We start from the raw sequence: 16119 nt of genomic DNA, 5'->3' as shown, positions 1-16119 counted from the left end.
TGCTCTCTAAATAATGATGTATGTGTTTAAAAGCATATGAATTTTAAAAGGAATAGCCTACTTTTTCTTATTTGTATATGAGTAATAACTGTATGTATAACTAGTCTTTTTTTTCTTAAAAATGTTGTGTGTTATTAAGAGGGAATGAATTGAAAAGGAGTAACCTACTTTTTATCAATCTTGTATATGAGTGATGACTGTGGACGTATAAGTATTCTTTTCTTTCTTAATAATGCCGTTTGTATTAGAGTATGACTTTATGAGGAATAGCCTACTTTTCTTTATTAATCTTGTATATCAGTAATTACTGTCGATGTTCTATTAATCTTTCTTAATAATGTTTTGTATTAAAGAAAGCATGAATGTATGAGGAATAGGCTACTTTTTATTGGTGTTGTGAGTACTGAACGTGGATGTATTTATCTACTATTTTCTTTCTTAATAATGTTGTATGTTGTTAAGAGAGTATGGATTTAAAAGGAATAGCCTTCTTTTCTATTAAAGCTGTATGATTAATGAATGTGGATGTATAATGAATGCTTTCCTAATAATGATGTTTGTATTAATGAGAGCATGCATATATGAGGAATAACCTACTTTTTGTTAGTGTTGTATATGGTTAATGGATGTGGGTGTATAATAAATAGACCGAAAAAAAGAAGGGGGGGGGGGGGGGCTAGAGAAGATATCGAACAAATTACAAAAGGCCTCCAACACTACCTTACCACGGGCCGCCTTTGGCAAACTGTTGTTAGTGCTGGCGTTCCACTGCCTCTGGCAAAATTGTTGATGTTTTATGTTTACCAGCTCGTTGACTGGATGGGCTATGGTTAGAGCACGGCAGAGGTGCTAGGCGTCAGGCCATGAGGCCCTGCCCAGCTGGTTGGGGGGAACGGGTGCATCCTGCACCCGTAGCCGAGCGAGCAACTCAGCAGTCTATAAGCTGGTTCAAAGGCCAGGGGAGTTGCTCGCTCGACGAGTGCTGGGCCAGTATCCTCGACAACTATTAATACTAAACTTGGTATTAACTTTCGACTTTAGTAGTAACTTCACTCTCAAAGTGTATCCTCAACAACTATTAGCCTAATACCTACTATTAACTTTGGTATTAACTTGGGAGTGCTGGCGAGGACTTCTAAACACTTAATAGTAAAGTTAATAGTGAATCCCTGACCCAGACCCATATCAACATGGCCACCGGACTTCCTCGCCCAGCCCGCTTCCGCAATTTAGAGTTTGATAGGACGCTTTGGAACTGTATAACGATGGTGAACTTGTCAAAACATACATATTAGACCATGCAGGAATGGAGTATGTGACTGATTTGGTGAGAAAAGAGCTACAAGATCAAGTTCAAAGGAAGCATTCCCTCACCCCGGGGTTGAGAGTGATTTTGACTTAAAGATACTTGGCTACAGGAAAAATGCTGCAGTGTTCAAGTGATGAGTTTGGGGGTAAGCCAGAGTAGTGTAAGAAGGGTGATTGCGAAAATTCTGGCCGCCCTCAGTGCCCCGTAGGTAGTCGGGAGGTTTATCCAGTCTCCCCTTGATAGGGTGGAGATCCGTGAAAAGCAAGCAGAGTTCTACCAACTTGCCGGTGTTGTGGGAGTGATAGACTGCACCCATGTGAAAATAATGGCACCAAAGGAAAACGAAGTAGTTTATGTCAACAGAAAAAGGAAAAAAAACATAGCTTGAACATACAATTAGTGTTTGATGCCTTTGTTATTGATTAAAATGTGAAATATTTGAGTTAAGGAAAACAAAACATGGGAAAAAAACTTTTATTTGTAGCAGAAAGGTACACACATGCAAATGAAAAAGATGACATTAAAATTGCATTAAAATGTAATTTAGAATATGATTTATAATTATTGTTGCTTTAAAATCAAGTTAGAAAACAAATTACTCCTGCCGGTTATTCGTATTGAGATAATGGCGGTAAGAAAGCTTGTTATACGTCTGCCAGTGTGAGGGAGGAGGAACGAAAGGTCGAGGTGACCACATCGCGAACATCATGACTTATAAGTGAAGTAAAACGAGGTTACTTGGTTTCTGTTTACAAAGTTCCAAGAGGAAAAACAACTTTATTGTGAATTCAGTGTATACTTTTCTGGAGTATTGTGTTTACTGAGTGAATTGGTGACCAATCTGTTGCTATTTGTGTCTTGCTTGAGGATATTCATCATTGGATTCAAAGCTATGGTATTAATGTGCAATAGTCATCATAACAAAATACGTAGTAATTAATTACATATGTCAACCTATTTATTTTCATGAGATCATGGTATGACCACTGAAAAACATAGCTTTTTATCTTGGCTCCATTACAAATTCAGTATATAATTACTCTATTAGTGGAATCTAGTTTTCAGCATCTTTTATTATTATGCCAATATTCTAAGCACTCAGCTTGCAAACATGCTTAGGTTTATGTTCTCAGTTTGGGTCGGACTTATGTGAACACTTTACCAAGTGATCTAAGATTACTCAATGCTAGCAAAGCTATGGTATTAACGTGCAATGGTCATCATACCAAAATACGTATTAATTAATTATATATGTCAACCTAATTATTTTCATGAGATCATGGTATGACCGCTGAAAAACATAGCTTTTTTTTCTTGGCTCCATTACAAATTCAGTTTATAATTATTCATATATTCAATAAAGTAGTGGAATCCCGTTTTCAGCATCTTTTATTATTATGCCAATATTCTAAACACTCAGCTTGCAAACACACTTAGGTTTATGTTGTCAGACTGGGTCGGACTTAGGTGAACACTTTACCAAGTGACCTAAGATTACTCAATGCTACCATATAGGTATACTACATATTTGATTGTGAATTCATCAGAGAGCACTCAAGAGCAGCATGAGTCTAATTAGGTGCTAATGAATATCCTGCCTGCATCACAGACTACATAAAATGCAAATATGATCATTGCCTAAAGGTGTTATTAGCTAATGATGCTAAATATATATATATATATATATATATATATATATATATATATATATATATATATATATATATATATATATATATATATATATATATATATATATATATATATATAACTGTCTGCCCTAATGTCCCTCCCACTTTTGAAGTCCAAATGACGCCCCTGATTGTAACAACGTATCTTGTAACACCCAAGACTGGGTGCCGGTGCAAATCTCCTCATTTAACACCGAGAAATTAATCTAGGCTCTAGAGAACTCGGGAAAATCCAAGTTAGAGAGTGCTGGCTGTGGGGATTGAACCAGTGACCTTCGACATATAAAGCCATGTCTGTCAGTCGAGCCAATAAAGGTAAAGGTAGAGTTAGGGCATACGCTGTAACAGCGCGTGGCCTCGGTGCTCATCTCCGTAACATTGGCCCTTGAGCCTGTGGTGGGAGGGAGCCCATTACCCCGGGACACAGGGCCAGTGTGACATCCGGGTTACCACAGTTTCCCCAGGTAGTCATTTATCGACCAGCCCGAGAGGGAGGATGATCAGCTGGGTGAGCTGCACGCCGACTGCCCGGGCCGGGATTCGAACCCGGGCCCGCGTAGAAGCCAGGCATGCTGACCACTAGACCACAGAGGCGTATTGGAGCCCAATCTCAAGTGAACCCACTCACAATGGCACACAATTTTTTTTCTGGTAAATTTTGTGCTTTGAATTAATTTGCTAACCATTTCTGTCGAAAAACAGTAGAGATTATTTTTCACCCCTTCCACCCTAACCTCCTCAGTAATAAAAAAAAGTGACAAAATCATAGCCTTGAGGCAGTAACATTCAGCCCCAGCATCAAAAAATTATACTGCTACCCTATGAAAGGCATCTCTTAACTCCGATGAAGTAGGTGGTGACTGTGGTGGAGCAGCTTCATTGTCATCCCTTGCAGTGGCAGGTGTCATTGGGCCAGCAGATGATGAAACAGTGGCTGGTGTCATAGGGCCAGCAGATGATGAAGCAGTGGCAGGTGTCATTGGGCCAGCAGATGATGAAACAGTGGCTGGTGTCATAGGGCCAGCAGATGATGAAGCAGTAGCAGGTGTCATTGGGCCAGCAGATGATGAAGCAGTGGTTGGTGTCATAGGGCCAGCAGATATTGAAGCAGTGGCTGTTGCCGGAGCAGCTAATGGTATCTTTTCCACAGATAATGAACAATGTGCTGGGATGGTCTCTAGCAATATTGATAAAGTGTGTATCTACAAAGAATATGAATTTAAGGGTGATTAATAAATTGTTTTAATGAGAATATAAAAGTTTTTGCCAAAAACATACTGGCCAGTCAATATTTCACTGCTGCTTGACTGTTGCTGCTGTCCTATCCCTAGCACATCATGTCAATGCTGAATGGCTCTGGTACCCCTTCAAATACATGAGACGAGCAGCCTATGATGTCATACACCAGTTTATCTACCACAGCTAATGTCATAGTTATATAGGCAGGCGCCTGCGTATCTGTGGTGCCACACGCGTGGGGCACTCAGGTGCTGGGGGAAATGTCATTGTTATGAAGGGGCAGGGGTAAACCAGTGTATGCTGTGAGGCCTTGGTGTGGAAGTTCCCTGTCTGAACTGTGCAGCTAATCCCCCATACAGTGAGGGCCTTTTTTACTCCCTCAGGGGCTGTGCAGCTGAGAGAGTGGTGTACATGAGTGTGAGTGTGTGAGTAAGTGTGTGCCTGTCTTGGCTAAAACCCTTCACTGGGGGAAGACAACCAAGGTATTTAGATAGATTGATAGTCACTGACAGATGAACATTAAAAAAAATTCTATATCAAATATGCAGTTCACTGCTATGAACTTATTAACTTTAAGCTGAAATAAAGGCATTGTGGCCAGTATAGCTGCATTCTGTGAGCACATAAAAAACTAACTAATATAAGTTTTACATTTAAAGACATAACAACTAATAAAAATTACCAGTCTGCCGCTGCTCATTCTTGCACTTGGCAATGTGAGGCTTTGATTTTTGTTGTACGTTGTACCAACGCCTCTCACAGTCATCCTGCGTACGGGGTCCACTCCCAGGGAAGGCACTGTCAGGGTATATGTGAGGCAAGTTTCTTAATCGTTTCACTATGGCATGCTTTTTATTTCCCATACCTTCTCCAATAATATTTAATACATGCTGTGATAGAAAGCTAAATCAGTACCAGTATTTTATTTACATGCATCATAAGACATTAACTTTTTAGTTGTTATGAACATGGCCATAAATACTACTTTTCATTACCTACTTTTCTAAAATGCTTTTCTCTAAGTAGGATGATATTACACAATACAGCTATACAAAAAAAATCAAAGCATTAATCTTAATTCCATTCTTTTGAGTACTTCTAACCTTACATTATATCACCAGAAACTGTTTGACCAATGCTATCAAAATAATATTTTAATCTTACTTTACTATTCTCATCAAATCTACCTATTCCGATATAGTCTTAACATAAAATACTTGTAAAAGTGTTGAGAATCTGGACTGCCCAACCCCCCCCAAAAAAAAAAAATATAAATAAGGAATAAATAAAATAACAGGTAAATATGACTTGACTCTCTTAGAGGTAGAAGACTATCAGTAAGAGGAGGAGAGCTGATGAGACGAAGAGCCTTAGACTCCAGTCTGTCCAAGAGAGCAGTGTGAGTGGAGCTCCCCACACGTGAGATGCATACTCCATACGAGGGCGGACAAGGCCCCTGTATATGGATAGCAACTGTGCGGGGCAGAACTGGCGGAGACGATACAGAACGCCCAACCTCGAGGAAGTTGATTTAGTAAGAGAGGAGATGTGAAGTTTCCAGTTAAGATTTTGAGTTAAGGATAGACCGAGGATGTTTAGTGTTGAAGAAGGTGACAGCTGAGTGTTGTCGAAGAATAGGGGATAGGTGTTTGGAAGATTGTGTCCAGTTGATAGGTGGAGAGAGTGGGGTTTTGAGGCATTGAAGGACACAAAGTTCCTTTTACTCCAATTGGAAATAATAGTAAGGTCTGAGGTTAAGCTTTCTGCACCCTCCAGCCTGGAGTCATGTAATTCCTGTTGAGAGGGTCTCCTGTTGAAAGAAGTTGAATAAAGCAGAGTGGAGGCATCAGTGTATGAGTGGATAGGACACTTTATTGTGGAAAGAAGATCATTGATGAATAAGAGGAAGAGAGTGGGACAGAGCCCTGTGGAACACCACTGTTCATCGGTTTAGGGGAAGAACAATGACCGTCTACCACAGCAGATATAGAACGGCCGGAAAGGAAACTGGAGATAAAAGAACAGAAAGAAGGATAGAATCCGAAAAAGGGTAGTTTAGAAAGCAAAGACTTATGAAAGACTCTATCGAAGGCTTCCGATATGTCTAGCGCAACAGAGAAAGTTTCACCGAAACGGCTAAGAGAGGATGATCAAGAATCAGTTAAGAAGATCGTCAGTAGAACGCCCCTTGCGGAACCCATACTGGCGATCAGATAGAAGGTTAGAAGTGAAAAGTTGCTTTTGAATCTTCCGGTTAAGGATTGATTCAAAAGCTTTAGATAGACAGGAAAGTAAAGCTATAGGGCGGTATCTTAATAATAGGAGGAATATGCCCAGAATCGTCCAGAGTGGAGTTGTTACAGAAAGTCTGAGCGACGTGTTCAGCCTTAGAAATAGAAGAGACGGCAGTGCTGCCGTCTGGGTTAAGAAGGGGGAAAGAGGAAGAAGTGAAATTGGAGGAAATATTTTTGGCTAAGTGTCAGAAGTCTCTGGAAGAATTAGAGAAAGCAAGGTGTTGACGTTTGCTATGGATAAAGGAGTTTTTGTTAAGTCGGAGAATATATTTGGCAAGATTCCGGGCTGAAATGTAAAAGTCATGGTTAGCGGGAGTTGGAAGACTCTGGTACCTTTTGTGAGCTGCCTCTCTATCTTTGACAGCACGAGAATAAGCGTGATTAAACCAAGGCTTTTTAGCATGGAGAGTAGAGAATCTACGTGGAATGTATGCCTCCATTCCTGAGACAATCACCTCTGTGATGCACTGGGCACACACTGAGGGGTCTCTCTCCTGGAAGCAGTAATCATTTCACGGGAAATCGGAAAAAGTACATCCTCAGGTCGTTCCACAGAGCTGAAGCAAAATGCCAGAAGCATCGCCTCTTCGGTGGGTTCAGAGGGTGTACAGGAGCGATAAGACAGAATACAGAAATAAGGTTGTGATCGGATGAACCCAATGAGAGAACAGTTTGACAGAGTAGGCAGAAGGGCTAGAGAAAAGGAAGAGGTCTAGTATGTTGGGCCTGTCTCCAAGACGTTCGGGAATACGAGTAGGGTGCTGAACCAACTGCTCTAGGTCATTGAGGAGAGCAAAGTTGTAGGCTTGTTCACCAGGCTGATCAGTGAAAGAGGATGAAAGCCAAAGATAGTGGTGGACATTGAAATCTTCTAGGATGGAGTATTATTATTATTATTATTATTATTATTATTATTATTATTATTATTATTATTATTATTATTATTATTATTATTAATAGTAGTAGTAGTAGTAGTACTATTATTATTATTATTATTATTATTATTATTATTATTATTATTATTAGTAGTAGTAGTAGTAGTAGTAGTAGCAGTAATAGTAGTAGTAGAAGTGGGAAGACCCGAAGCTAATCAAAAAGAGAGGAGGAGGAGGAGAGGGGGGCAGGAGGGGAAAAAGATGATGATGATGATGATGAGGAGGAGGAGGAGGCGAAAAAAGAAAAGATACATACATAGGAAGAACAGACACAAAAAGACCTATCGGTCTATGGCGAGCGTGTCTGTTTACTACCGCTACTACTAGTAATCTACGTGTGGTAAGACAGGACAGAAAAGATGAAGGCTCCTCCCCACCCACCTCTCCCTCCGGCAACGTGCCGGCAGGAGATAGTTAGAAGAGAACACCATGTACCTTTAAGGAAGAAAGGGCCATGGAAATTTTACAGTAAAGAGAGAAATAAGAGGAAATTACTACCCTTAATTTACACTACTGGTAACCTAAGCTGAGGGGGAAAATGACTTCATTACATAAGAACATAAGAACATAAAAATACAGGGAGACTGGTAGAGGACGAGTGGCCTACACAGGGCAGCCCCAGAATCCCCCCTAATACTCACGATGGGTGAGGTGTAGTTTCAGGGGCACAGGTGGAGGCTTGATCCTCGTTTTACCGGCGGTACTAGGCACGCACCAGTAATCTGTCACCTTACTGCACCCACACCTCACTCCACCTGTCATGCGGACATTAACTGTTGCTTTACTTTATTGTTAACTTACGCTACTTGCAATCTAGGTTGTGGGGGAGAATAATATGAATTTAGGTTGAGGTCTTGCTGCAATCTGTCTGAAAACATACGAAGAAGGGTAAGTATAATCTTATGTCCCTGAAGTACTTATCCAAAGAAGACTTAAAGCTATTGATACTCTGTGCGTTAACTACTGACGGTGGGAGTCTATTCCAGTGATCGACGACTCTGTTATTGAAAAAACTTATGCGCACCAATGTGTTACATCCGTTTCCCTTTAACTTCATACCGTTGCTGCGTGTTCTTGTGTTGGTGTCTCTCTGAAATAGACTATCTGGGTTAATGTCGAATACATTAAGGATTTTGAACACTTCAATTAAGTCCCCTCTTATCCTTCGCTTTTTTAGGGAAAACATATCTAAACGTTTTAAACGCTCGTCATATGGCAAGTTTCGGAGCGCTGGAATTTGTTTGGTTGCTCGTCGCTGTATCTTTTCTAGCAAAACTTGATCTTTGATATAGTTAGGTGACCAGAACTGAACGGCGTATTCTAGGTGTGGTCTTACAAATGCTAAATATAATCTCTTCATAAGTTTGGGTGATTTATAATCAAAGTTTCTTGAGATTAATCCCAACATCATATTGGATTTTTTACTCGCTGCAGAACATTGATCGCTCATTTTAAGAGTGTTACTGATAATGACATCAAAATCTTTTTCTTGTTTTACTTCGCTGAGCTCATGTCCTTGAATCTGATATTTAAAGTTAGGATTTTTTTCACCTATGTGCATTACTTTACATTTATCTACGTTAAAACTCATTTGCCATTTTTCGCTCCAGTCGGCAAGTCTTATTAAGTCTGATTGAATGTTCTCGCAACTTTGACTGTTCATTACCGTACCTCCTAATTTGGTGTCGTCGGCGAATTTGGCTACTTTTGATAGGATATCAGTTGTAAGTCATTCACGTAAATTATGAATAGTGTTGGCCCCAGGACCGAACCTTGGGGAACGCCACTGGTGACGGGTTGCCAATCCGATGCTTCACCATTAAGAACTACACGTTGTTCTCTGTCGGTGAGCCAGTCATGAATCCATGCACATAGATGGTCGTTAATACCGTGGGAATGCAGTATTGAAATAAGCCTAACGTGAGGAGCTTTATCAAACGCTTTCTAAAAATCTAGGTAAATTACGTCATATGGGCTTCGGGCGTCCCAACATGTATAAACATCGTTGGAAAAGGTTAATAGGTTGGTGGGGAAGACCGATTACTACGAAATCCATGCTGACGATCAGTTATCAATTCATTTGTTTCAAGGAAAGTGATCATTTTATCCCTGATTATTTTTTCGAATAGTTTAATTAGGACAGACGTAAGGCTGCTAGGACAATAATTACTGGCTTGTTTTCTGTCTCCTATTTTTTAAAGATCGGGGTAATATTGGCCTTTTTCCACTCAAGAGGCACACTGGCCTGTGCTAATGACTTGTTGAATATTAATGTTATGGGTAATTCTAGCTATTGGCTACATTCTCTTAACACATGAGGAGATAAATTATCGGGGCCCGGAGATTTATTTGGATCTATTATCTGCACGCACTTCGCTGATATCAGTTTCGGTCAATGCAAGCTTATGTTCTTCAGGGCCTTGAAAATTTTTATTCGGGGCTGGAATCGATATCATGTTCTCTTCTGTAAATGCGCTACTAAAGGTTGAATTTAGGACCGACGCCATGCTTTTATCACTAATCGTATTGCCACTTGACCTGGTAGCTGCGGGGATTATGTTTCTTAAAGGCCCCTCTAAGCGAGAAAAATGAGAAAAAATCATCACTGACGCAAACCATTTCATAATATATATATATATATATATATATATATATATATATATATCTATATATATATATATATATATATATATATATATATATATATATATATATATATATATATATATACGCATTTGTGATCAGTTTATGCATCATCTATTTTGGGGGGTCTATATCATGGCAAAAATGTGGCCCGTCGCTGGTACACGGTAAAGCCACAAATTTGTCCCATCGCTGCTACCGGGTTGATAGTAGTGGGCCGATATTATTTTTAACAGTTTTTTTGTTTCTTATGTAACTGGAAAATAACCTGGGAGGCGAGCACAAAGCAACACAAAGGAAGAACAAACAACAACAGACCTGCTGGTCCTTACGAGGCTGTTTGTGACAAGCTACACTAACTATCTAATCAAAGGTGAAAGATGAAGAACAGCAAGGGCGAAGGCTCCTCCCCACCCCCCCATCCCTCCAGCCAAAGCTGGCAGGAAAGGAAAAAGAACCATGCAGCATGGAAAAACTGCATGGAATTTATGTAGGAAAGAGGAAAGAACTACCATAACTGCTACCACCAATCGGGCGATAAAAACGGACAAGGACACCAGTATTCGAAAGAATTTAACGTTATTATGACAATGAGTAATATCTAAGTTGCTGGTTGGATTCAAAATACTTGTCTAATCTATTCTTGAAGGCCGTAACTGTTGTACTTTCAACGACATCACAGGGTAGAGAGTTCCAAACATTAACAACTCGATTGAAGAAGTATTTAGCTTCGTGCGACGAGAATCTTTTACCACTTATCTTCAAGTTGTGATTTCTTCTTGTTCTATTTGATCGATCAATTGTAAAGTAATCTTCCGCATTAATATCATTGAATCCTTTAAACATTTTAAACACTTCTATTAGATCGCCTCGCATTCTTCGTTTTGACAGGCTGAATAAATTTACTTCTTTAAGCCTTTGTTCATATGATAAATTTCTCAACCTAGGAATCATCTTTGTTACTCTTCGTTGGACCCGTTCCAACTTTTCTGTCTTTTCTGTAATAAGGAGACCAAAACTGTACACAGTACTCTAGACGGGGTCGAACCAACGAATTATACAATTTCAATTTTACTTTTTCCGATTTATTATTAAAGACTCGTCCGATGAAGCCAACCAATTTGTTTGCAGTTTTAACTACCTCTGAACAATGCTGACCGGGCTTTAAATCGCTTGAAATAGTGATACCAAGATCCTTTTCTTTACTTACTGCAGAAAGTTGTTGGCCATTCATTTCGTACCGAGGGAAGGAGGGGAAGAGGAGAAGGAGGAGGACGCGAAATAGGAAAAGATGGAGGCGAAGGAGGAAGGGGAGAGGGGGAGGAGGAGGAGGAGTATATGGATTAGGAGGAGGAGGAGGAGGAGGAGGAGGAGGAGGAGGAGGCAGATGGTGTTGCGCATTCCAGATAATCGTGACGTCATGTTTGTGTATGGGAGAACCCGTTGATGGACAAGTGCTTGACAAATGGAATGTGTGTGTGTGTGTGTGTGTGTGTGTGTGTGTGTGCGCCCTTTGAACAAAATGAATGTCAAAAATGCTCGAATAAGTGCAAGGAACAGGATTGAAAATAATTGATTCCAAGAGAGTAGTAGGCAGTGGTTGAGAGAGAGAGAGAGAGAGAGAGAGAGAGAGAGAGAGAGAGAGAGAGAGAGAGAGAGAGAGAGAGAGTCTTCCTCACAACGTAACTCTTTTCTCCCACATTTTATCTTCAAAGTTATACAGTTTATTTTTTTTTTATCTTCCCACACATGTTAAAATAATTACATAAACTTCATCATCATCATCACCACTTGTTACGATATCAAAATCATCTGTTTCATCTTCGTCATCATCATCATCATTCTTACCTGTCATTTCACCATCTTTATCTTAATCTTATTTATCTGATTGCTTACCTGGAAATACCTAGCTCAAGAATGACAATACACTCTTATTATTATTATTATTATTATTATTATTATTATTATTATTATTATTATTATTGGTGGTGGTAATGTTTTTTTTTTACATTTCACCTCACACTTCTACCGTCACACTCCCTTCCTCTTTTTTCCTCCATTGCTGTCTCTCTCCTTATATATTCTCTGTTGTTATCTTCTTCCTCATATTTATTCACCTGTCTCTGCTCTCTACCTGTTTATCGAATGCGCTTCTTACATTGCTTCTAATTCCACCTACTCCTCTGCTCGCAACACTTATGTAATTCCTCTTTATTGTATCATATCATCTCTATTAACACAGTATTCCCCTCCTCCTCCTCTTGCTGCTCTTCCTCTTCCCTCTTCACAATTTCTCATCCTCTTTCTCGAATCTACTCCCTGCTATTACCTCTCATTGAACTAAAACCTTATCTTTTTACTTTTCCTCTTCTTCTCTTTCCTTATATCCTCTCCATCACCAAATATCCCCCTCTTCCTCCTTGCAGCATCGTCCCTATCCTTACATCATCATCGCTTATCCTCTTACTCCTCTTCCCCTTCCTCCTATCTATTTCGTCCACATCATCACTTCATCCTCATCTTCTTCTCCCTCATACAGTGTCTTCGCGGTCCGTGTTTCGATTCGCCTGCAGAGATCCTTGTATTCGGCCCACTTTCTGATCCCCTCCAAGAGCCAGTGGCCGTAGTACTTGGGCTGACTCTCCCTCTGCTCGCACCCTGGCAGGACCACGTTCACGTTGGCGTGGAACCGTGGCCCCAGGAAGAATGGGACGGACAGCCTGCCAAGGGAAAGGTGAGAGAGGTTTGGAGATGTTGTTTGCCGTTTGAGTTCATTTTGCTCTTAGGCTTAGAATAGATAGTGCCTGGGGGAGGAGGAAGGAAAGGCTGTGTGGGAATGGTGAGTTTGTGTTGGTGATGGTTAGGTTAGGTTAGTGGTGCAGTGTTACCAAACCCAACACACATATACTTTCACGAACCCTGACCTCCAAAATCTTTCAAAGGGTCATATTCTTACGTATCTAGCCTAGTCTATCCATCCTAACCTATCCAACTTAACTTAACCTAATCTAACCTATCTACTATTCCAACAACAACAACAAATAAAATTACCTATCCAACCTAACCCATCCAACCTACACACACCTATTCCACCACCAACAACAGCAACAACCTTACCAAACCAACCTAGTCCAACCTAACATAGCCTACCACCGCCGCCACCACCACCAGGCTCACCTATCACCACAGCAGTCGATCACGCGGTGTTTGGTAGCCTTGAGAGCCCCGCCGCTGGTGTAGGAGAGCAGCTGGCCGATGTTCATGACGAGGTGGCCGGGTTTGTGCGTCACGTCGATGATGGAGTCGTCCTTCCACCAGCGAACCTGCAGCCCCGGGTACTCGGCAAAGGTGGCCAGCAGCGTGACCTTCGTGGTGTCCTGGTGTTCGGCCGTCTGGATCACTGTAGGGGAGGAGGGAAAGTGTGTGAAAAGGAGATGTGGTTCGAGTGCGTGTTTCTTTTGGTTTTAGAGATAGAATAGGTGACGAAAACTTACTGCATGACGGAACTTTGGTGCCTCGCTGACTGTATCACTATAACGATGGAGGAAGAAAGATGGCAGAAGGTGTGTTTAATGTTTTGATGGTCTTTTGTTTTAAGGCTCAGAAAAAGTGATAAAATATCTTTGCTCATGGCTTAATATGTCTGTTTGGCTGCTTGGATTACTGTGAGAGGGAGGAAGAAAGAGAAAAGGTGTCTCAAGCAGGTATTTTTGCGATCTCTCAGTTCCTTGTTTTTAGACTAAGAAGAGATGAGGAAGGAGATGATAACGTGGCAAGACCTTCAATTTACCCGGAAGAAAGGAGTTTGAAGAAGACGTTAAAAGAATATGTCAGCTAGTTTTGCTTGAGGACATAGAGAATGCAATGTAAGATGGCGATAATTGAAAGGTGATGAAGATGATAACGTATTGCAAGACCTTCAATTTACCCGGAAGAAAGGCGTTTGAAGAGGCCGTGAATAGAACATATCAGTTACTATTGCTTGAAAACCCAGAGAATGCAATGTAAGCTGACGATAACGTGAAAGGTGATAAAGAATATGATAACGTACTACAAGACCATCACTTTACCCGGAAGAAAGGCGTTTGAAGAGGCTGTGAATAGAACATATCAATTTGCTTTTAGACCCAGAGAATGCAATGTAAGATGGCGATAACGTGAAAGGTGATAAAGATGATAACGTATTGCAAGACCATCAATTTACCCGGAAGAAAGGCGTTTGAAGAGGCCGAGACTAGAACATGTCAGCTATTTTTGCTTGAAGACCCAGAGAATGCAAAGTAAGATGACAAAAACGTGAAAGGTGATAAAGAAGATGATAGAATAACGTATAGCAAGACCATCAATTTACCCGGAAGAAAGGCGTTTGAAGAGGCCGTGAATAGAACATATCAGTTACTTCTCCTTTTAGACTCAGAGAAGGCAATGTAAAATGACGATAACGTGGAAGGTGATAAAGATGATAACGCATAGCAAGACCATCAATTTACCTGGAAGAAAGGCGTCTTAAGAGGCCGGGAATAGACCATATCAGTTACTTTTGCTTTTAGACTCAGAGAAGGCAATGAAAGATGGCGATAACTTAAAAAGGTGATACAGATGATGACCTTACAAGACACACCATCACTTACCCGCGTCACCGTCACGGGCTTCATATGTCGGGTTGGGTCTGGCCGGGTAGCGGATGAGCCGGAGCGTGGAGAGATGCGGATCCCTGAAGATGTCGGCGTAGAAGTCGCTGGGTGCTCCGTAACCTTCCGCGATCAGGCTCAGCAGCTCCCGCGAAGCCTCGGTCATCTTCTCGTGGTAGACCTCCATCCATGTCTGACAGAAAGAGAGGTGGAGGAATGGTAAAGATGAGAGGTAGATGTAGATGAATATAGTGTTGATTAGTAGTAGATAAGTAAAGAAAGGCAAGAAGAAGGAAGGAAAGATAGCCAGAACGAAAGAAAGAAAGAAAAAAAGAGAGGTTGGTAAAAGGATTGAAAGATTGAAAGAAAGAAAAAGAAAGACAAAAAGAGAGAAAAACGAAAGAAAAACAAACAAATAAAAAGAAAAAAAAGGAAGAAAAAGAAAAAGAAAAAACACACACAAAAAACAAAGAAAAATATAAAAAAGATAAAAAAAAATATACGAAAGAACGAAAGAAAAACAGAAAGGTTGAAAAAATAATTGAAAGGTTGAAAGAAAGGAAAAGAAAGACAGAAAGAGAGAAAAAACGAAAGAAAAACAAACAATTAAAAATAAAGTAAATAAAAAAAAACAAAGAAAAATATAAAAAGATAGAAAAAAGAAAAGAAAAAGAGAATCTAACATCCTATCCCCTTACCCTGAAGTTCCTGCCCTCCTCGGATTCCTCTAGACTCTAGAGGCCATTGGTTGTCCTCGATGATGAACTTCTCCTCCAGCGATATGAGTCCCTCCTTCGGCTTCCCCTGCTTCGGCCCGATCTCGAAGGCTAGGAAGGAGAGGACGCGGTGGTTGTGGTGGTGGTAGGGGTGGTGTGTGTGATGGTGGTGGTGGGGGTGGTGCTGGGTAGTGGTGGTGGTGATGATGGTGGTGGTGCAGGCGAATTTAAGTTCCTCATCACCATTCTTACATTCGTTTCACCTTCAATTCACTATCTTCATAACCACCACTATCACCACCACCACCACCACCATCATCTGGGTAGATAGCTCACTGATCAATCGACTGATTACAGACAGACAGACAGACAGATGAATATTCTCGTTCGTGTCGTGTTTCGTCAATATTATTCAAATTTATCAACGTGCATAATTTGTTTCTATATAAAGAGAGTATAACCCTCTTGATAACGTACTTACTGCATGTCGTGTCATTGTACCTCATTACAGCTTCGAGTCATTTGCGTCACTTATCATTCAGAATCGTTTTTATTTTGTCACGCACCTGGAACTAGAAACAGAGACCGAATCCAGAGTAGCTTGCTGATTGGTTAGGTCACAGCATTATCTTGTACGGTCGCGAGAAGGGAACTCGTAACC

General features: G+C 40.6%; 1 protein-coding gene across 1 annotated transcript; it reads right to left on the bottom strand.

The window, feature by feature from the left end:
- Positions 1-12620: 12620 nt before the first annotated feature.
- Positions 12621-15765, bottom strand: LOC126989112 (uncharacterized; the record flags this gene model as incomplete). The annotated part of the gene is made up of 4 exons (XM_050847686.1): positions 15441-15765; positions 14743-14935; positions 13289-13511; positions 12621-12831 (listed from the first exon to the last, which is right to left on the bottom strand). Coding segments are annotated over exons 2-4 (621 nt in total), but the record flags the coding sequence as incomplete, so codon positions are not given.
- Between the last annotated feature and the right edge of the window lie 354 nt (positions 15766-16119).

Source organism: Eriocheir sinensis, unplaced genomic scaffold (assembly GCF_024679095.1).
Source record: "Eriocheir sinensis breed Jianghai 21 unplaced genomic scaffold, ASM2467909v1 Scaffold1057, whole genome shotgun sequence".
Taxonomy (NCBI): Eukaryota; Metazoa; Arthropoda; class Malacostraca; order Decapoda; family Varunidae; genus Eriocheir; species Eriocheir sinensis.
Note: the sequence above shows the minus strand (reverse complement) of the source record. Positions and strands in the feature narration are given on the sequence as shown.